A 22,959-nucleotide genomic window follows, 5' to 3' on the forward strand; every position below is an offset into this window, starting at 1 on the left:
TCACTCACACACGCACACACACACACACACACACACGCACACACGCACACACAGGTAACTCAAGCGATGGGTAAACAGGTCCCCGCTGTGCATGTGACATCTCCGCGCTGACAGCTCCGCATTCCTGCGGCTTTGCACATATTTTTAATGAATTGGAGGGAATTGGGGGGAAAACATTTGTGCGCAATCAGCAAGGGATGGAGGGACGCCCCTGTGCCAGACAAGTGTTTGAAGATAATTGGACGCAGACAGGAGGAGAGGAGAAGAGAGGAGGGGAGCGCGACAGATGGAGAGGGAGGAAGGCAGAAAGAGAGAGAAGGGGTGATGGTGATAAAGAGAGACAGAGAAAAAGACACAGTGGGAGAGATACAGGATAAAGGAGAGAGGGTGATGAGAGGGAGAGAGGAGAGCGGGGGTACGGGGACTGACCGTGGATCTGCAGCACCCTCTGCAGTGAGCGCACAGCGTTAGCACAAGGCTTCTGCTGCAGGACGTCCTGAGACAGGGGCTCCACCTGGAGAGAGAGAGAGAGAGAGAGGGAGGGAGAAAGAGAGAGAGAGGGGGAGGGAGAGAGAGAGAGGGAGAGTGAGAGGGAGAGAGAGAGAGGAGAGAGAGGGAGGGAGAGAGAGAGAGGGAGAGAGAGAGAGAGGGAGACAGAGAGAGAGAGAGAGAGAGAGGAAAGGAGAGAGAGGGGGATGAAAGTGGGCAAAAAAGAGAGAATACTTATCTACTGCATTGGAACAGTAAAACTGGAAGAGCTGAGTTTTCAGTGCTGCCACCAGCGAGTTGCGCCAGTGCAGCCACACGCAGACGGCAAGTGCCCTTCCTACCTCGTTGCCGAGCAACGCGTTGACGCATGCCTCGGACGCGTCGCAGATGGACGTCAGATCGTGACCCCCCTCCAGGGCCAGGACCACCCGCCCTCCCGCCAGGAGCATCAGCTGCCGCGTCAGGAACCCGAAACCTGCGGAACGGAGAGCGTCGTCAGGGCTCGTGCCTTACAGGGCAACTGCCGTCCTGTCTCAGCCCAGAGCACGAGGGCTCCACCAATCACAGCTCCCACTGAGCCCACCCCTGTGCTCAAGAAGTTCTGCTCTATTAGTCAAATGACATATGAACCAGTTTTTTTAAATCTGGTGCCCACCTTGGGGTTCAACAAGTCCGAACCCCGCTCTAATTTAAAATGCCCAACTGTCTGCGAATGCAGCCGTACTCATGCGTGAACCCCACTGCTGATTCGGTAGGGCGAAGACATCTATGGTTCTGCTCAGAAACGTGTGGTATCCCCAGCTGCTTCTGTTCACACTGCAGACTACAGCTGAGCTTGCAGAGTGGAGTCGGAGGAAGACCTTTCACATGCGGCTTTAACATGCAGTCTACAGGCGCCCAGTCGACTAGCACAGGTTGCAAGATAGTTACAAAACGTAGACCCCTAACTGAGTGAACCCTCTCATACTCTGGGCGACAAAACCGCCAACTGCGCGTCGCCCTATGGGGCTATATGATAAGTGATAAAACATAATGTACCACACTTCCTGCTGAAAAACACCTCTGAATTTTCATTTCACAGAGGCAACGATTCAAATGAAATATTCAATTAAAACCAATCAACAAGCTGCCTCGTGACCTGACCTCAAGTCTCGACTGTAACTGGCCGACTGCCGGTCTGCCTTACGATGTCCTTTGCACTGATTGGCCGCTATTTTTAAGAAGCACACTCGCATCTGCCGTTCCATCTAGTCAGCACATTTAGCGCACACACGTGGAAAAAGGAGCACAAAAGTCACTCCGCCAGTCGCCTTGTCTCCGCATCTTCCTTCCTGGGCAACTCACGTACATTTGGCGGAAACTTTGTACCCCCCAAGGGCTGGGGGGTGCCCCTCAGCGGCGTCGAACCCCGACGAGACCAAGACCACATCTGGGGAGAACTCCTGAGCGATGGGCATCACCACTGTCCTGAGGAGACCACAACAAAGAGAGGGTGAGGATCATCAGCAAATACCACGGCCCTGACTCCGCACGCACGGGAGACGCACGCAGGGGCTCCCCCTGGAGGAGAGACCCCGCACTGTCACAGGGGACTCTGCAAAGGGCCGATCGCACGCAGGCCACTTGGCCGCGGGGGCTGAGCAGCGTTAGCGAGACTCAAAATGGGTGGAGTGATCACGAGTTACGTGCTCTCCGACATGGGCCAATCGCCGTGTTCTCACATAGACGTCGCTGTGTTTTGATTGGTGTTGGTGATTGACAGCCCTTTGCCCGCTGCCTGAGTGCTCTCTATCCCAGCTCCAGGGCAGGCCTGAGACCCAGGTGAGGGGGTGGGGGGTGGAGGAGGGCAGAGGAGGTGGGGGTCGGGGGGGCGCGTGCTCTGGTTGCGTTCTGCGCGCTGCGGACAGTCAGATGCCCTGCCAGCCCTTTAGGGAGAGCGGTGTGGTGCGTTCCGGGCTCTTGGAACACGGGTTCAAAGACGGCCGGCCGCCAGTGTCTGCTTCTCATTTGGAGCTCGTAGGTCTTCTAACGTCACTGACAGCCGCCATCTGGGATCCATTTGCCTTAATTATCCCGTGCTCAGATTCCCTCAATGTACACCAAACCCTAACCCCCCCCACCCCCCACCCCCCACCCCCCTGCACCACACTCTGAGCCCCCACCGACCCCCTCTGAACCAATCCCGAAACCACCCACCTCCCCTGCGGACCAATACAGTGTCTGTTTCTTCTCAGATAGAGAGGAACAGACTGAGAGTACTGAGGAAACACTTGTTAACAGGCAAACAGACAGAGGAGGGCAGAGCAGTGCAATGAGATACAGTGCTATTGGGGTGCAGTGGTATGGGGGTGCACTGATATCGGGGTGTCCTGCCGAAGACACACAGTGTTGGCCTGTACCCAGAAAAGGGTGCAGGCCAACAGACAGACAGAGAGAGACAGAAAGACTGACACGTCACCCTGCTTCAGTACAGTATTCACACCTCCCCCACACACTTCTGAAACCAGCAGAACTTCTCCTTTTGAAACACGCACACATCTACGCAAACGCAACGCCAGCGACGAGCGGTCAGAATTCACCCGAGCGCAGTCTGTTCCCCTGTGTGCGGGACGGTGCCGTTAAAGGCCCAGAGTGCCCGTGTCATAATCCCAAACGGTAAAAAAGCATTAAAGCGACGGTGTTTTATGAACGCGGCCGGGAATATGCCATATTTGTCAAACTGCGGCTATCTTTTCGTTTTGCGAGGAGATAAAAAGCGGGGAACGGAAGCTAGCCAGAGCCGGTAGCGCAGACGCTAGCCGCTCAGCCGTAAAGCGCTGGCTGCCGGGGCCTGCGGATCGTAACGCAGTGTCACTTCTCATTTTAAAGGCTGGGGTTTTGGGGGGAGAGGGCCCACACAGCGAGGCCGAGCCGTCTGCTCGATAAGACCGTCGCTGCGCTCGCTGCGGTGCCAGGAACATGGCAAAAACAATCGAGCGAATCGCGAGACCGCGGAGCCCCCCCCCCCCCCCGTCGCAATTAATGCAGCGGGGAAGTGGCTGGAAGGGAAATTTGGTTGAGCGCCGCAGGGGGAAGGGCAGATTAAACCCTGGAACCGACGCCCAGCTTTAAAGACTGAAGACATTTTTAACAAGGAGACGGTGGAAAGACCCACGTCTGTAATCTGCTGTTTCTGCTGCAGATAGGGAGTAGCTACTTGGATGCCATTTTCATGAGTTTCATGAATATTCTTTTCTTTCCAGATTCAATTAATGGAGCTGGATTATACGGTAATTATTATTATTTTGAACTGGCTAAACTAACAAATAACCTCATGTTTGGGCTTTCAGCAATTATGATATTATGCATGTATATTTATATAAATATTCACATATTTATATAAATATGTAGTTTAACCAATCCCCAAAAATAAAGATCCCTGTACTCTCCATCCTGGGGACCACCCTTCAGGGGTCAGAGGTCAGGGAGGTCAGTCGTCAGCCGGGTGTGTCCTTACCTGAAGGCTGCCAGGTACTCTGCGTCGCCCATGGGGGGATCCAGACCGCCCGTCCAGGCCACGTTGACATTAAAGCCCTCGCCAGGGCCAGAGCCCACCTGGAGCAGACAGGAGACATGCTAGAACGTTCCGCACAGAGGACAGAGACCCCAGACCTGGGACAAAACGCTTCTGCCCGTTAGGCACCAGAAAAAGTCCTACAGCTTGACAACTGACGACAACTGACAATTTAAAAAAAGAAACAGCAAAGCAAAATATTCAGAACAAAACTGCGCATTCATATGACTGCTTGACGTGGTACTTTGGCTGGCACAGCATGTTTCCTAGAAAAGTCCCAGGGTTCTGCAGAAGCGGGTCCCAATATTAATGGCACCTAAAGACTCAAAGCGTTTCTGGTACGCATTTGACCCAGCACATGCCGCTATACGTGAAACCCGCAGGGGCACCGGAGCGTACTACAGCACCTCTCTTTTTTAAGAGAAAAGCGCATAATCAGAATGCTAGCGGACCCTTATCAGGGGAACATGTGTGCAGTCGTACAGTAACACAGTTTGACAGATGCCGAAGTGATCTGGGCAGAGAGAAAGCGCGTTGACCTCTGTGAGACAATTAGCCCATCGCGTGCGGAGAGCACATGAAACCCGTTTTCCTTTATTTGTCTATTTCTGAGTGAGGACAGATGCCCACTGTGTCTAAATAAAGCCGAGGCCTGAAGGATCTTGGGAGAGAAGTGGAGAGTGGCCCACAGGGACAGCTGGGCTCTCACAGGCTGGGAAGCCAGCCGAGCAGCCCCCTGCCTGGACATGGGACGGCCCCAGAGCTGGAGCTGGAGCTGGGGCTGGGGCTGGGGCTGGGGCTGGTGCCTGGACTGGCACTGTGGAAATCGGGGTGAAGCAATGGGGACCCAGGCCAGTGTGTGTATGTGGGGTCCCTGTGTGTGTTACAGCTAGGCCCTCTCTGAGATATGGACGACATTGGGATGTGCAATGTGTGTGTGTGTGTGTGTGTGTGTACACATGTTCATGTGCACGCGCGCGTGTGTTCATGTCTGTGTGTGTGCACGTGTGTGAGAGAGTGAGTGTGTGTGTGTGTGTGTGGGTCTGTGTGTGTGCACATGTGTGTGAGAGAGTGAGCATGTGTCTGCATGTGTGCGTGCGAGTGAGTGTGTTAAAGACAGTCAATGTCTGAGATGAGCAGGATGCACACGCAGTCAAACGCAAACCACATGAGTGCCGCCAATCCCTGCCAACCCCCCCACCCCCCCACAGCATTACTCCGCTTTTATCTTCTCTTTCTTTTGTTGTTCTTTATCCCCAAATGGCCTCTTTCCCTTGTCTTCTTTTTCCACTTTTTTTATAGGCCGAGTCATATGGTAACATCATAGACTGGGCTACGTTAGCAAGTCCAGACATGATCATCAAAGGTGCATGTGTGTGTGTGCGTGTGTGTGCGTAAGAGAAAGAGAGAGTGTTTGTACATGTGTGTATGCATGAGTGTTATGAGTGAGTGCAAATATAGATGTGTGTGTGTGTGTGTGTGTGTGTGTGTGTGCTTGTTTGAGAGACAGAAAGGGAGTGTGATAATGTTTGTGCAAATATGCATGTGTGCTTGTGTGTGATCGTGCGTGTGTGCAACTGTGTGAGGTTATGCGGCTGTGATTGTGTGTATGTGCATGTGTGCGTGTCTGCAATTATGTGTGTGTGTGTGTGTGTGTATGTTTGCACGCGAGAGTCTATCTGTGACTGTGTCACAGATAAAGGACACAGGGGTAGCTCTCCCCATCTATCATTTGACCTGCAGCTCATAATGACTCTTGCTGATTGGCCATTAGAACAGGCCACGCCCAGCCTGTAGTTGCCTCTGTCATACAGTGATCCAATGAGGGGAGGGTACTGGAGCAGCACTGAGTGCAGGGGGTCTGCGAGCTCACCTCAGCCGGCCCGCCACTGCCAGGGAAGAAGTTGCCGTTGTCATAGCGATGGAGCGAGATGTAGAGCACGCTGGGGTCGTTGTAGAACACGTCCTGTGTACCGTTGCCATGGTGAACATCCTGAAGAGAGAAAGGAGGGGCACTGTCAGGGTCAGCTGGTGTGAATTCATCCGCGCACCTGCATGTAAAAGCGCTGGAGCCCCCTGTTGTGGGTTTCAGTTTCCAAATGATAGTTTAAACAAGAACAAACCCGTCCGATAGCAAGCTTTTTAAAACCTACATTTAAATTCCACTTCCATAAAGCCTGCGGTCTTTGTTATTTTTACGATAACTTGTTGCGTTTTTGCTTTCATTTTTTATTTACAGCGTTGTTCTGATTTGTGCACATTTTGTGTAGGGCCTATACTTACACATATATACATTTTTGACCAGCTGAAGTAACACTGTCAAAGATGCAAGAGAGCATCTCAGATAGCCAGCTAGCCATCCACTCCATTCGCTTCAAAACCGCAGCTATACTGCTTTAGCAGAACTGTAGTGAAGCTGTCTTCATTCAACTGAGCGCCTATGTGATCAGATGGGAGCCAATAGGGCGCAACATACTTAGTGGACTCTCGCGAAATTGAATAAATATGGCATTATACACGAAACTGTTTAGCTAGTTCAGTGTTGATAGAACTGCGATATTCAATGTAAAACAAATGTTCTTAATCATTCATTTCAGTTCCTGCAATCACAACGTTATTGTATCAATGGTCGCCGACTTATAAATTTAGAATGCTGCCCAGACCATTTAATAATGCTTATTTGTAAGTTTCACATAGTGAGCAGCAGTCTCTTAATTCATTCTGCTTTGCATGTATACAAAACCAGCTGGACCAAAATGAGACAATAAAGATCAGTATGAAGATCCCAGACAGACTGACGCAGACTGCACTGTGAGCGTGTGGGTGTGTTTGTGTGTGTGCGCGTGTGTGTGTTTGTGTGCGTGCGAACATGAGTCTGTGTGTGTGCCTATGTGTGTGTGTGAGTGTGTCTATGTGTGTGTGTGTGTTTGTCTGTGTGTCTATGTGTGTGTGTGTTTATGTGTGTGTATGTGTGTATGTGTGTGTGTGTGTGTGTGTGTGTGTGTGTTTATGTGTCTGTGTGCCTGTGTGTGTGTGTGTGTGTGTTTTTTATGTCTGTACTCCAGGGCACTGGGAGACCCTGCTCCACTCACCCAGTCCACGATGAGGATCTTACTGACACTGAGCTTCTGCTGCAGCTGTTTCACTGCAATAGCCACAGAGTTAAAGAAACAGAACCCCCTGCGAAACGAGAGAGAGACAGAGAGAAAGAGAGAGATTTCACAAATGGTCTAAAACTGGAAAACAATAGCAATGACACAGGGTCAGGAGGGAAGGCAGCCCCAGAAGTACAGTTAAAGAGAGAGAGAGCCATAAATCCCATCTCTCCCATAGAGCTCCGTCCTTATTATGGCTCATAAATAACCCTCATGCACTGCTGACAGCACAGGCCTCAGCTGCCCGTGTGGTTAGCCTGCACAGGGCAACATCAGGCTCACACGCTAACGCGCTCATCGCAGCTGCTCACAGGCTAACACACACCACATACGCCCATGTGCTAAAACACATCACAGGGGCTCATATGTACTCTCAATTCAATTCTATTTTTAAAAATAGAATTGACACACTCATGCACACACTCACACAAATGCACACACACACACACACCACTCACATGGGGTTAGATGGGTCAGCATGGTGTCCTGGGGGTCTCACAACTGCAAAACCATTCTGAAGGGAAAAAAGAAAAACACGGTTCTCATTACAGACCATTACAGACAGTTAATCACCATTACTAACCATTACAGACCATTACTAGTCATCACTGACCATTACAGATCATGACCACGACCAACCATTTCAGGCCATTACAGACCACTGTACTGTTACCGAAATCCTGAGGGGCCCATTCCCACAATGCACCACTGGATGACCCGACACACGCTACAGCAGACTCCTGTGTTTCAATAGGTGCGGCCCAAGAGCTGATTGGCCCCCCGTGTCGGAGGTGGCTGGGGGCAGTGGGTGACTGGCTGTCGGTCAGACTGGAGTGGGTGTCAGGTTGGGTTGAGGACATAGGGACGCTGGTACTGGGGTGTCAGTGTTGGGGTTGAGGACATGGGGACGCTGGTACTGGGGGTGTCAGGGTTGGGGTTGAGGACATAGGGACGCTGGTACTGGGGGTGTCAGGGTTGGGGTTGAGGACATAGGGACGCTGGTACTGGGGGTGTAGGGTTGGGGTTGGACATGGGCGTCTGGGACTGGGGGCAGGTTGGGTGAGGACTGGACGCTGGTACGGTGTGTCAGGGTTGGGGTTGAGGACATGGGACGCTGGTACTGGGGGTTAGGGTTGGGTTGTGGACATGGGACGCTGGTACTGGGGGTGTCAGGGTTGGGGTTGTGGACATGGGGACGCTGGTACTGGGGGTGTCAGGGTTGGGGTTGAGGACATAGGGACGCTGGTACGGGTGTGTCAGGGTTGGGGTTGAGGACATAGGGACGCTGGTACTGGGGGTGTTAGGGTTGGGGTTGTGGACATGGGGACGCTGGTACTGGGGGTGTCAGGGTTTGGGTTGAGGACATGGGGACGCTGGTACTGGGGTGTCAGGTTGGGTTGAGGACATGGGACGCTGTACTGGGACTGGGGGTACGGGTGTGTTAGGTGGGTTGTGGACATGGGGACGCTGGTACTGGAGGTACGGTGTGTTAGGTTGGGGTTTGGACATGGGGACGCTGGTACTGGGACTGGGGGGTACGGGTGTGTTAGGGTTGGGGTTGTGGACATGGGGACGCTGGTACTGGAGGGTACGGGCGTGTTAGGGTTGGGGTTGTGGACATGGGGACGCTGGTACTGGGACTGGGGGGTACGGGTGTGTCAGGGTTGGGGTTGTGGACATGGGGACGCTGGTACTGGGACTGGGGGGTACGGGTGTGTTAGGGTTGGGGTTGAGGACATGGGGACGCTGGTACTGGGACTGGGGGGTACGGGTGTGTTAGGGTTGGGGTTGAGGACATGGGGACGCTGGTACTGGGACTGGGGGGTACGGGTGTGTCAGGGTTGGGGTTGAGGACATGGGGACGCTGGTACTGGGACTGGGGGGTACGGGTGTGTTAGGGTTGGGGTTGTGGACACAGGGACGCTGGTACTGGGACTGGGGGGTACGGGTGTGTCAGGGTTGGGGTTGAGGACATGGGGACGCTGGTACTGGGACTGGGGGGTACGGGTGCTTTAGGGTTCCGGGGCTCACCTTCAGCTCTCCTTTGGCGACGCGGAAGGCCAGCTCCGTCACGCTGCCGGCCGCCATTCGGGACGCGGTGGACGTGTGCATCTCGTTCCAGATGGTGTCGTTATCCACCTGCAGAGGGGAGCCACACACACGCAGCCAATCGGTGAGCGGAGTCCGTCGCACAAACAAACAAAAGCATACAAAACAAGCGACGGGTTTGTCCAATCGGAGATCTGCTGAGAACGGGCACGCAGTCCAGCTGTGACATCATCACTCTCTCGCTCAGACAATATGGGCCTGAAGTCACACCCCCATGGATTTCCACACATCTGTTTCTTCTTTAATCAAAGTTGATGCCGTAGTGATAGACAAAAGAACTGTGTTAATTGGCTGTTAGAAGAACCCAGTAGATAGAAGTAATGATGCTTCTCTCGTCCCCAAAGCATTTCCCGAGGCCTGAAGTGTGGAACCTCCCTATTCCATCATGTATGATTAAAGTAAACAAATACAAGAAGAAAGCCCACTGGGCTAAAAACAATATTCGCTCATTATTGGCACATTGTATCGGCCAGCCCTACTGCTGGATTTATACCCATTACCCAGTCAGCTTTTAATGCTTTTAAATACCATAATTTGCTATTTATATTTAAAGACTAGATATGAAATGGGAAAATTATTATTTTTAACTGGAATAATATTTATAGTTGCTACTTGAGCTCTTGAAATAAGAATTAGGTGAACGGAATGTAATATATGCTGGATTATATTAGGATTTTTCACTGAGCAAAGTCATCACGTGTGATGACATCATAATATGAATTATTTGTTCAATTTTATTGAAACTGTATCACATTCCACCTCTTCCTGAAGGTGGCACTGGCCAAAACACAGCCTTTGCACATAAATGCAAGTTCAGTATAATTCAAGAACATTCTTGCGTTCAAGAACGACACAAAAATAGACATTTTACTGCCGATTGCAATCGCTGGCTTTTCCTCCAGTCTATAAAGCCGTTTAGCTAATCCTATCTTCTTCCAAAGCCAGTGTAGTGCACTGGCAGGAATATCTTTAAAACTGAACTGGCCCGCCAAGATCTGACGGCGGGCTGCAGGTCAGTTACTCCTCCAGAGAGAGAAGCTGCTGTAAGGAAAGTGTGGGAGAGGAACAAATCGACAACATGCTAGGGCACCAGCAGAAAGCAGAGCTCCAGCAGAAATCGCATCAAAACAGGAAGCCCTATGAAATCAGTTCCATATTGAAGAGCAAAAAAAAAAAAAAGGAAACAGCAGAACCCTGAACTGAATAAAGATGGGTTTGGTGGGGTTCCCATGCGATTCAAGTCAATTTCTCAGTCCTTTTCTTTCTTTCGCATTGTTCTCTCCCACCCTCCCTCCCCCTCTCGCTCGCTCTCGCTCACTTGCCCCCCCCCACTCTTTCTCCGCCTCCCTACCTCCCTCTCTCTTTCTCTCTCTCCCGTCCCCCCTCCCTCTCTCCCCCCTCTCTCTCTCTCCCCCCCTCCCTCCTCTCTCTCTCTCTCTCTCCCTGCTCTCTCTCTCTCTCTCTCTCCCCGCTCTCTCTCTCTCTCCTCTCTCTCTCCTCCTCTCTCCTCTCTCTCCCTCTCCCTCTCTCTCTCTCTCTCTCTCCCTCCTCCTCTCTCTCTGCGCTCACATGTCTGGCGGTTTGGCACGGTGACTGGGTGATTTCAGAGGCATCCCTTTCATCCTGGCCGCCGTCATGCTGTTCCAATCAGCCGCATCACCAGAGGGGCCGGGGTCCGGAAACCACGGCGACCAGGCCGCTTATCACACCGAGCGTCCTCCTCACACCCCCCCCCAACCCCCCCACCCGTTACACCCCTTCGTTCTCTCCCTCAGCCCCCAACTCACTTTTCCACCGTTCCATCCTCATCAAAGGCAATCAAACCCTCTACCTCTCCCACATGCTCTCTTTCTCGCTCCCCCATCCTTCACCCAGTCTCAGAGTCCAGTTACGCGTGTCTTCACTTCACTGTTCTGCATTTACCTTCGCAAAGTTCTTTTTCGGGACCTGTCACACGTGTGAATTTTAAGAAACAAAATGCTAGATCTGTCGCAAAACAAGTGTGAAATGGGGGGCTACGCATTAAAAGTGGTGTCATTTTCGGTGAAACCTAAATGAATTAAATTATCCTTTAATAAAAGCAGAGAATCTGCTTTCATTTAACCACTTTAATCACATTTGAATTGTTGTATTATAAATCTAAAAGACCAGAGGTAACGAACAGAGCTAATCAAGAAAAAAATATGTCTTTGTCCAAAAAATTATGGAGGGCACAGTATGACAGCTGTATGAATGAAATATGCAGAAAGTATCATGGCAAACGCAACCAATGAGGTTGTTTTGGTGCATTATGTCACTGTTATCTGAAGTGTATATTCTTGCTTTAGTCCACAAATCCCCGAATGTTCTAAAATGAACTCCACTGTAAAGTTTGCAGGACTGGGCCAATCACAAATATATACTAAAACTGAAATGGTATCAAACAACCCCAGAAAACAAACTCTCTTTATGATCTACTCAATAATAAAACAGTAATGCTGCAGTAAAATCCATATTGAGAACCTTTTAGCTGTGCTCAGTGTGCTATAACAGTAAAAGGGCAGTAAAATCCAGATAGACAACCTTTAGGCTCTGCTCAGATGTGTTATAACACAGTCATAAAGCAGAAAACACCAGATTGAGAACCTGGTCTGGTCATTGTGTTATAACATAGTAACAGAGCAGTCAAATCTGAAACTGAGAACATTTTAATTCTGCTTAGTGTGTTAGATAATGGCAAAACTGCAATAAGGTGCTGAGATGCCCTTTGAAGAGGTCAGCCAGCAGAGTGTGTGGGTGTGTGTGTGTGTGTGTGTGTGTGTGCGTGTGCGCGTGTATGTGTGTGTGTGTGTGCATTCCACTCCTCACTCACCCCAAAACCGCCACACGGTAGCATCACAAACATCCGCTGAGACAGGATTCCTAGAGAGAGAGAGAGAGAGAGGGTGGGAGAGAGAGAGAGGGAGAGAGGTGCAGACCGGTCAGGAATAATGCAGATAAACATATATATTAACTGTGTTGTCTGTAATAGATATATCCATATGACAATTTATTGATGTGTGTGACCTCTGTGACATTTATAGTTGATTCTGGAATACTCTGTGAGTGTGTGTGTGTGTGTGTGCATGTATGTGCATGTGTGTGTGTGTTTGTTTGTGTGCGTGTGCGTGCATGTGTGTGTGTGCGTGCGCGCGCGCGCGTGTGTGTGTGCGTGTGCGTATGTGCGCGTGTGTGTGTGTTTGTTTGTGTTCGTGCGTGCGTGTGTGTGTGCGTGTGCGTGTGCGTATGTGCGCGTGTGTGTGTGTTTGTTTGTGTGCGTGCGTGCGTGTGCATGTGTGTGCATGTGTGTGCGTGCGCGTGCGTGTGTGAGAGAGTACGGTGGGGTGTACCGGCCAGCTTGCGGTTGTCCAGTTTGAGGCGGTTGAGGGGGTTGGTGCCGTACAGCAGGACGTGGCGCTCAGAGTGGACCGACTGCAGCTCCTCCAGAGAGGCCTTCCTGCCCCGGATACTCTGAGGAGACACCCAGGAGCCCCAGGGTCAGGAGTGGAGCATTGTGGGAAGGGTGAGCAGGGTGTTGTGGGAAGGGGGTGTAGGGGATTATGGGCCAGGGCAGCTGGGGGTTTTTGTACCTCACACTGGCTCCTCAGGCCTCTCTCCTGCAGTCGGGACCAGATGCTCTGGATTCTCCCAGCATGCTCTGGGTGGCTGCTGTTGTCTCCACAGGTGCACTGGTGCTTCAGCATTTGGGAGTCATAAACCAAGCCTACGCACAGACAGACAGACAGACAGACAGACAGACAGTGAGTAAAGCTGCACATTGTGCATCATTACTCCCAGCCCTCCTGATTCCGAGCCGTCTCCCCTGGGTACAGCACCAGCCTCCCAGACTGGCACAAGCCCACAAATGTTCCCTACATCCGTGAACAGGAAGTGTCCCTGAGCACATGATCACCTTTACTAACTCTGCCCAGTAACCATTCCAATGGCCCAACCCAAACTTTCTGTGCCGAGGATCCACTTAATGAGCAGATACACTTCCTGGTATCCACCTCTTATAGTGAAATGTAGACCAACATATTTTCAGATGGAATACATATGCTTTCAGCATGTTAAATAACTGCACGTCAAGGTAAATCAATGATATATGATAAATCTTTTCTCTTTTAACTTCTCATTTGCCTCACAACCCACCTGTACATCTCAGCCTGGGCTACGGGAACACCTGTGCTATGGGAACATCTGTGCTATTTGAATTCTTGGGCTATTTGAATACCTGTGCTATGGGAGTGCCTGTGCCACTTGAATGCCTGTGCTATGGGAATGCCTGTGCTACTTGAATGCCTGTGCTACTTGAATGCCTGTGCTATGGGAATGCCTGTGCTATGGGAGTGCCTGTGCTACTTGAATGGCTGTGCTATTTGAATGCCTGTGCTATGGGAGTGCCTGTGCTATTTGAATGCCTGTGCTATGGGAGTGCCTGTGCTACTTGAATGCCTGTGCTATGGGAACGCCTGTTCTATGAATCCTAAGTATGCTCAGCTAAGCGATGGGAGCAGGCCCCTTCTCTCTTAAACATGCCCCCTGACCACCCCTGGGCGTGGCTCTTACCTGTGGTAAAGCGGGGCTTGCTGGGGGTCTCTGTGGGAGGCATAGGGAGCGCCTTGTCCGGCAGCAGGAGGGAGGTGGAGGCCGGGGAGGACTGGGTTCGGGAGAGGGGTCGGTGGGCGGGGCCGAGCACCATGGGAACCGCCAGAGTCTCCATTTGGGCTGTCTGACGACGCAGCTGCTGCAACTGCTTCTGTTTCTCCCATAACAACGACTGGAGAGAGGGAGAGATGGAGAGAAGGTGGGGGAGATGGAGAGGGAGAGAGGCAAAGACTGGTCAGGAATATTGCAGTCAATTATCCTGAGCTGTGATAAACTTTCTCCTGTACATGTGATACAATGTCACCCCCTGGTGGACATGCAGTGGAACAAATAAAACCTTGCAGCACTCAATGCTACTACAGAAGATCTAATTTCCTTGGCCCCACAATGCATCAAATTAACCAACCGGTCTATTAATATCAGGTGTGTTACACAGTTCTCTCATTTAACCTCATGTAACCTTTCCTTATCACATTTAAATTTGGTATATGAAAGAGCGCATGTTTGTGCTATGTTCACCAGACTTTGGACAATTACACGTGATCCTTCGGCCCCCATTCTCTGGAAGTAACCAGAAGATTGCTTGCGACTTCTTTGTTCTAGTGACAGCTGAGTTTTATTTACAAAAGCTGGTTCTGAATGATGGTTCTAATTGGGCCACAGGCTACAGGGCCTCTGTGCTTCTTGTGGATGCTGCTTTGTGACTGGTCTGCACTCCATTTCACAGGTGTGCGTAATTAAAGATGAAAATAAGGATTTTTGTTTGATTTCCCAAACTGTGGAAGCACTGACAACAGTAATAAAACAATTTACTTTTACTCATTTTTATCATTGCTAACATTTTGGGTATGTGTTTCAAACAATACATATATAATAAGGCCACTTCAGTGAGGATTATTAGCAGTGAGTTTTCTGTGAATGGCCCACCTGGTTGTGTATCAGCGCCTGCTGCAGGTTTATCTGCTCTCCCGGACCGTCCCCCGCAGAGCCAGGCTCCGCCTCCTGCAGTAGCTCCGCCTCCCGCAGTGACTCCGCCCTCGCCCTGCCGTGATGGACGTCTCCGGGGGCAGGCCCTGCCTCCTCGGAGTCCATGTCCTCCGAGGGAATCTGCTTGAGCCGCGGCTTTTCGCTCGACTTCGACATGAGCTGTGGAGAGACAGACGGCCAATCAGGGCGCTATCTCTCCCGGTTCACACGCGCCGCTGCTTTCGCGGTCGAGGCAGAACACCGCCTTCACGTTTCCTTCTGTAAAATAAAAGCCACCGCGATCGGGCGAGCACTCGGCTTTACACACAGTACGTCCGACAGCGTGCTTCAGAGTGTAAGCCAACGCTGGCTGGAAGAGTACGGCTGAGGGAGAGGATCTCGGCGGCCATCTTGCCCGCCTTGTTTTCCCGCGGCGCTGTTACCTTGCCCAGGTGCGTCTGCTGCTTGAGCCGCTCCAGGTGCTGGCTGCTCTGGTGCTGCTGGAGCAGGTGGGGGTGCAGCCCTCTGGGGCTCTGGGGGAGGGGCTCAGAGCGGGCCCTGCTCAGGGGCTTGTGGCCCATAGAGGACAGGCATTCTAGATGGGGAGCAAACTGCACGGGCACATGACCCAAGCCTGGAACTGAGGGAGGGAGGGAGGGGGGGAGAGAGAGAGAGAGAGAGAGAGAGAGAGAGAGAGAATTAAAGGGATGCAGCAGAACCGGAGACATTTACCGACTGGAGGAATACTATAAGAACCGCGCCTTGGAAGTAAATATCTAAATAACTTACCAAAATAAAGCAGCAATATGTATATTTTGTATGTAACATATGAACACAAACATGCTCATTTGAAGCAGATATAAAGTCAAGTTTGTGTGCATTGCACAAGTGCAAACTGTGTGTGTGTATGTCTGTGTGTATTTATGTGTTCAGTGTGAACCTTCCTCAAAAATTCAAAAATTACTCCAAAGGGACAGAGATAAATGAACTAATTATCAGCATGTTATCTGTTCCATTCTGCCAAGATGAGGTCAAATCTACTATAAAAGGGAGGGATCTAAAAACAAGGCACAAAATCTTGCAACAAGACCTGACTGCAGTTTCAAGCATTATTACACTTGTGCAACTAAGTTATCACCAGGGGGCAGCATTGCCACAGTAGTCAATGCACCTCAGTGTAATTCCAGCCCATCAGCCAACAGTTCACTGCTCCACAGGTTCCTCTGCATGCAGCAGACCTGTATGGACTAGACCTACTCTACAGCAAATAAACTTGAAGGTTTTTTAAGTTTTACCATCTCTTCAGCTCAGCTATTCCACATTGCATGTTTGCTTACAATGGGACAACATCCAGACTTCTGCTAGTGATTAAAAAAAATACTACAAGTTTTTTTCATCACAAAGAGATACGCTCAAGATAAACTACAGAACTACGGAGAGTACCAGAGAGTACTTAACGATGTACCATTGCATTTAAACAATGGCCAGCATTTGGTTCAGATCTACGCATTTGCTCACCTTGTGTTGTGGGAGTACTGTGCTGTGCTAAGGGTGTGTTAGGTTGTGTTGTGTTGGGAGTATATATGAGCTGGACTGTGTTGGGGTGAGCTGGTTGTGTGTTGGGAGTGTATTGAGTTTTAGAGTGTGGTAGAGTGTGTTGTGCTGGGAGTGTGTTTTGAGGTATGCTGTGTTGAGGATGTGTTGGGGGGGTGTTCAAGATTTTCTGCGTTAGGGTGAGGCCTATTTGAGGTGTGTTGCGGTGCGATGTGCTTGAGGTGTGTTTGAAAAGCACTTTGTGGGGGTGCAGCGTGTTGGGAGTATGTTTTGAGGTGTACTGTGTTGAGAATGTGGTGAGGAGGTGTATGAGGATAGGGTGCATTTGAGACATGTTGGGGTGCAGTGTGTTGGGGGTGTGTTTGAGCTATGCTGTGTTGAGGTGCAGTATGTTGGGGGTATATTTGAGCTGTGCTGTGTTGGGGGTGTGTTTGCGAGCCGTGGTGTGTTGAGGTGCAGTATGTTGGGGTGTGTTTGAGCTGTGCTGTGTTGGGGTGCGGTGTGTTGGGGAAGCCTCACCAGCCACCATTTGAGAGTGCATCAGGCCGGAGGGCTCCAGGATGAGCACGGGCTGGAGGTGAGAGGGCAGCGGGCCGCTTGCCTCCTCCAGGCCCAGGGGCAGGTACACCTGAGGGCCCCCGGCCAGAACCGGAACCCGGCCCACCTTCATAGAGCCCAGATCAGCATCACTCTGCAGAGAGACAGAGCGCTTTACTCACTCACACAGAGAGACAGAGCGCTTTACTCACTTACAGAGAGAGACAGAGTGCTTTACTCACACACACACACACAGAGACAGCAATTTTCACAGGGAAAAATGCTGCATGCTGACAGTAGGGGGCAGTGTACTGATTATAACATAGACTTGTACTACATAAGAAATATACATCTTGAGGAAACAATTTACATTTCAGCATTTAAACAAATATCCGGCGAACTTGTGAAACTATACATGGACCTGGGACAAATATTTTAAATGTTTCAACTTTTAGATGATGGTAAAATTTGAAAACGTTCCCAGATATCTGAGAAGTTTCAATTATGTTGCAACATTTCTCACCAAAACAAACACTTATATGAAAGACATTTGTTCTCAATATCGGTGAAATTATGCGTTTACAATACATATATTTTTTTATTTATAGTTTTAAAGTATCATAACAAGAAGACTTGCTTCCTTACCTTGGCGTTGGCAGGCAGCCCCAGGGTGATGGTGGGCATGGTTGACATGCTGGGCACAGTGAAATGGGCCAGGGTGCCATCCTGCAGCAGCAGCCTCTGAGCCTGCCAACACGCATGTAACCAAAAATACCGTTAATATCGAAAATACACGCATGCAACTAAAAACACCATTAATATAAAAAATATACACATGCAACAAAAACACAGTTCAGATCTAAAATATACGTATGCAACAAAAACACAGTTCATATCTAAAATACACACATGAAACCAAACACGCCCTTCAGGTCTAAAACACACACGCCAAATGCACCAGTCAAATCTAAAATACACACAACCCAGATACATCCCAGCGACACCAAACAAATACATTGCGGTTGCCCGAAATTGGGCAGTGGCACAATGCGTGCGAATGTGACATTTGCTGGGGTCCCGTTCTGCATGGTCAGCCACCCCGGGGACAACCTGCACTACAGCAGTAAATACACTCACTGTTCTTCAGAGACAAACATTTCTCTTTTCTCCTTTTTCTCTTGTTCTCCTGGACTTTTTGCTGTGTGGGGTTAAGTTTACGAATGCAAGGGGAAACGCTCGCAGAAAAGAAAAGGGTTTCATCGCGGAGGAGGCGGGGGAGAGATTTGGTCTCATGGCTACGGCCTGCGGCTGCTTGGATGTCCTTCCCCGGCGACGCTGTTCAAAACATTTGACTTGGCTTCGCTCTCGGCGGCATAGCAGAGCGCACGGAACGAGTTTAGCGAAAACATTTTCACTCGGTTCAGCAGGACTGAACACCGGGCGAGGAGTGGGTAGGCTACTGAACGAAATAACAGCACTACGAGACGGAGTTTTCCGAGCAGCGCGAGCGGGTTCCGCGCCGCTCGGTATGCTAACTGCTTCTCTCTCTCCTACTGACCCCCCCTCGACAGCCGAGCCAGAAAGAGCTTAACGCGCTATCTTGCCTACGAGTGAGTGAACATGCACGTTATCTGTCACGCCTACATGTACTTTCAAGTATTTTATAAGTCGCTCTGGATTAGAGCATCTGCTGAAGCGCACACGAAAACATGCAGACAAAGAGTGCAGATGATACTGGTTTATCAGTGTCACAATACACAGGTGTCATTAAATAAACCCACAGCGGAACATCAAGTGCCATAACAGGTGCAAGAGGGGGACCGAGAATATTGCGCTTAAAGTAGCCAATGGACTTCAGAGTAATGCTAAACGCAGGAAGATTAATCCCTGTGTAAATACTGAGGTCAGTGTCAGTTGAGCCGGGAGGAAGCGTAAACAGGGGAGAGTCCTAACTGTGGTCTGGAGCTCACTCCGCTGCTGTTAGGGGGGTGTGGTGGTGTGGGGGCGGGCGGAGCGGAGCTCACCTCGTGGGACAGCCCGGCCGCGGCGGGGAGGACCCCGTTATCCAGGCTGTCGTTGGGGGAGCTGCAGCCGGAGACCGGGGTGCTACTGCTGCTGGGGGAGGAGTCTGTGGGGTGAGGGCGGAGGAGCAGGGTCACACACTAAACCACCACAGCGGTGGGCAGCAACACAGAACCACAACACAGGGCACGGGATTATAAGCACATACGCTACAGCGTGTGCATCACACAGCTAAAGCAATGCCAGGCAGCGCTTAGGCAACTGGAGCTGTATCCAGAGGGTTGCAAGTTCAAATCTCACCTGCGGATACTGAAAGTAAAGCACAGCATTGAACCAAACCCTCCCTCACACTCCTGCAATTATTTTACATCAACAAGCTTAAATAAATCATCGTAACAAACTTTCATCAGATGATCAGTTGATTATTTTCTGATATTGAGGAATTCATTATTACCATATTATCCAACTATTAAGTCATTAACATTATTACTAATAGGTGAAAACAGTGTAAGTAATAATGTAAATGCTGTTGGGGGTGTACTGGGTGCGTGTTGAGGTGAATCGTATGCGTTTAGCACATCCGGGGCAACTTGCACAGCTTCCTTATTTAACCTGCCTCCTTATATACTGAAGCTAATGAGAGTTAGGATCTTTCTCAAGGGTACACTGGTAATGGCCACCCGAGACTTGATCTTGATTAAGTACCCAGAATGCAGGGTTCTGCCAGGAGGCGGGGACTTTGAGGGGGGCGGGGATAAATACCCAGAGTGTCGGGGACCCTGTGCTTGATGGTGGGCGGGGCGCTCTCTTTGCGGGTCAGCGGACTCTTCCGGGTGTTCAGGTGCTTCTTCAGCTTGTGCTTCACCTTCAGGTTGGGCTCCGACGCTGCGGGACAAACAAAGCGGGTCAGGTGCGTCCGTCAGCCCTACGGCTCGCAAGGTGGGGTGCGAGCCACACGCGGGACCAGAGGGGTGCGGCAGCGCAGCTTTAATTAATCTGGAAATGATGCAGGCAAACATGGCCTGGATAGAGCTCAGCAATGCACCAGCAATGATGCGGAACCTGAGAGAGGTGTGTATGTGTACACTACAGGTATGTATATGTACAGGTTTGAATATGTACAAGTATGTATATGTACAGGTTTGAATATGTACAGGTATGTATATGCACAGGTATGTATATGCACAGGTTTGAATATGTACAGGTATGTATATGCACAGGTATGTATATGCACAGGTTTGAATATGTACAGGTATGTATATGCACAGGTATGTATATGCACAGGTTGATTGACAGTATGTATAGCAAGTGATATGTAGGTATGTAATGCACAGGTATGTATATGTACAGGTATGAATATGTACAGGTATGTATATGCACAGGTATGTATATGCGACAGGTATGTATATGTACAGGTATGTATATTAGGTCATGAATGTACAGTAGTATATGCAATATGATGCACAGGTATGTAATGCAATGGATATAGTAGTGTATATGCATAAGAGTATGTTGTATGTACAGTAGGTTCACAGTTGTATATCAGGAGGTATATTAGGGCTCTAATGAAGGTTGTTTACATAAAACTCCGTCGTAGTGACAGTGTTAACTGTGTTAAATGGCAGGTGCCATCTAACAGCAGAAGTGTTTTGCGTGCAGGTGTTGTTCCACGTGCTGAGCTAAAGGTCCTGACAGCACGCCCTCGCCGTTGGCCGGGCAACAGTAATGAAGCGGAGCGTTGCGTAACCTGGCCGGCCCCGCCCCTTCTCAAGAGCGTACGTGCCCCTTTGCTGTGCTCGGGGGAGGCGGCCTAGCTTCCACTGTCTGCCCTTTCCGCTCCATCACTGGGCCGGGGACAACCGACAAAACCCGGACATGCTCAAATGGCCCGCCCTTCAGGGCTGGGTATGACATCTTTGGAACTGTGTTAGGGATCATTGGGACTGTGCTAGAGATCTTTGGGACTGTGCTAGAGATCTTTGGGATTGTGCTAGGAGCTTTAGGGACTGCGCTAGGGATCTTTGGGACTGTGCTAGGAGCTTTAGGGACAGCGCTAGGGATCATTGGGACTGTGTTAGGGATATTTTGGACTGTGCTAGAGATCTTTGGGATTGTGCTAGGAGCTTTAGGGACAGCGCTAGGGATCTTTGGGACTGTGTTAGGGATATTTGTGGAACGTGCAGAGTCGTGTTCATCCGTGCTAGGAGGTCCTAGGGACAGTGCTAGGTCTTTGTGGGGAACTGGCTAGGAGCTTTAGGGACAGCGCTAGGGATCATTGGGACTGTGTTAGGGATATTTTGGACTGTGCTAGAGATCTTTATGATCGTGCTAGGAGCTTTAGGGACAGTGCTAGGGATCTTTGGGACTGTGCTAGGAGCTTTAGGGACAGCGCTAGGGATCATTGGGACTGTGTTAGGGATATTTTGGACTGTGCTAGAGATCTTTATGATCGTGCTAGGAGCTTTAGGGACAGTGCTAGGGATCTTTGGGACTGTGCTAGGAGCTTTAGGGACAGCGCTAGGGATCATTGGGACTGTGTTAGGGATATTTTGGACTGTGCTAGAGATCTTTATGATCGTGCTAGGAGCTTTAGGGACAGTGCTAGGGATCTTTGGGACTGTGCTAGGAGCTTTAGGGACAGCGCTAGGGATCATTGGGACTGTGTTAGGGATATTTTGGACTGTGCTAGAGATCTTTATGATCGTGCTAGGAGCTTTAGGGACAGTGCTAGGGATCTTTGGGACAGTGTTAGGGATATTTGGGATGAGGAAGCGGTGCCGGGGACGGTGGGGGTGGAGCGTCTCACCTGCTCGCCGTAGCGGCAGGTCCTCGGAGGCGTCGCCCCCTGGCTGTTGTCCGGGAGACGAAACCATTAAGGGCTGGGGGGGTGCGCTAGGGTCTGGGGCCAGCTCCCTGTGAGGAGACACTCAGGGTTTAACACACATAAGGACAAACGCACACATACCACACACACACACACCCACACACACACACGCACACGCACACGCACACATACCATACACACACACACACACACACCCACACACATGCACACATGCCACACACACACACACACACACACCCACACATACCACACACACACACACACACATACACACACACACACACACACAAACCACACACACGCACATATATATCTGTCTATATATACACTATACACACCCCCAAGGGGTTATCACAATACACTAAGACAAACTCAGGCTTACCACACACAGAGCCAATGCTTGCAAAAAACAATACACACAGTCACACAAAGAATGTCACCTGGATTTAATCTACACCTGTCCTTTGTTTTCTCCCTCATAAACACAATATGGAGAGTTCATTTTGCTAAACCGCTGAACTAGCCAAACTCTGTTTATGTAAGAAAAACAATACTGGGATGTATTTGGTTCTAACCTAAGGATAGAGGTGTATTAAATCCAGGACTACGTTTGTGTTGTTGCCAGTTACTGGCCTACAGTGCTAAGGTTCTCATTATAGAGTTGAGTGGCAGAAGAGCAGTGACTGCAGAAAGAGAGTCATGCACAGGGCCTAAATGAGGCCACGCCCCCCTCACCTGTATCCCACAGGCGGGCCACTCAGTGGGTGGGAGTTGGTCCTCTCCAAAGCAGCCTGAGTCTGCTTCTTCAGAATCACTTCCTGGAGTTTCTTTTTCACTGCCGAACTGGCCACAGCACCTGTCAATCAACACAAGGAGCCAATTAGAGGCCTGGAAGGAACCATCTCATCCCTTTTATTATTTATGTTCAGAACAGCACATTTCTGAGGGACAGATCGGCTGGCCTAGTGCAGAAACATGCTCAACAGAGAGGAGGGAGTGACGCGAGCTGTGACTCAGAGCGGAGCTGTGACTCAAAGTGTAGAGCTTCAGTGTGACTGTGCTGAGGGAACAGAGAGGGAGGCTGAGAGAGAGAAAGAGAGCGA

The 22,959-nt window shown here is 50.3% G+C and overlaps 1 protein-coding gene across 6 annotated transcripts in view; it reads right to left on the bottom strand.

The window, feature by feature from the left end:
- Window positions 1–22,959, bottom strand: part of LOC135234450 (histone deacetylase 7-like) — a 77,705-nt gene that overhangs the window by 5,510 nt on the left and 49,236 nt on the right. For all 6 annotated transcript variants that reach the window (XM_064299074.1, XM_064299075.1, XM_064299073.1 and 3 more), the window contains 20 exons: window positions 22,592–22,712; window positions 21,818–21,924; window positions 19,774–19,896; window positions 19,014–19,117; window positions 17,635–17,736; window positions 16,972–17,143; window positions 15,342–15,538; window positions 14,860–15,078; window positions 13,894–14,104; window positions 12,915–13,048; window positions 12,675–12,795; window positions 12,158–12,207; window positions 9,229–9,336; window positions 7,656–7,711; window positions 7,135–7,222; window positions 5,916–6,035; window positions 3,986–4,083; window positions 1,838–1,956; window positions 831–964; window positions 430–514 (listed from right to left, as the gene is read on the bottom strand). In XM_064299074.1, the coding sequence (XP_064155144.1) occupies window positions 430–514; window positions 831–964; window positions 1,838–1,956; window positions 3,986–4,083; window positions 5,916–6,035; window positions 7,135–7,222; window positions 7,656–7,711; window positions 9,229–9,336; window positions 12,158–12,207; window positions 12,675–12,795; window positions 12,915–13,048; window positions 13,894–14,104; window positions 14,860–15,078; window positions 15,342–15,538; window positions 16,972–17,143; window positions 17,635–17,736; window positions 19,014–19,117; window positions 19,774–19,896; window positions 21,818–21,924; window positions 22,592–22,712 (2,469 nt within the window). The remainder of the gene's footprint in view (window positions 1–429; window positions 515–830; window positions 965–1,837; window positions 1,957–3,985; window positions 4,084–5,915; window positions 6,036–7,134; window positions 7,223–7,655; window positions 7,712–9,228; window positions 9,337–12,157; window positions 12,208–12,674; window positions 12,796–12,914; window positions 13,049–13,893; window positions 14,105–14,859; window positions 15,079–15,341; window positions 15,539–16,971; window positions 17,144–17,634; window positions 17,737–19,013; window positions 19,118–19,773; window positions 19,897–21,817; window positions 21,925–22,591; window positions 22,713–22,959) is intronic.

The sequence above is a fragment of the Anguilla rostrata genome, chromosome 11, assembly GCF_018555375.3.
Source record: "Anguilla rostrata isolate EN2019 chromosome 11, ASM1855537v3, whole genome shotgun sequence".
NCBI classification, from domain to species: Eukaryota; Metazoa; Chordata; class Actinopteri; order Anguilliformes; family Anguillidae; genus Anguilla; species Anguilla rostrata.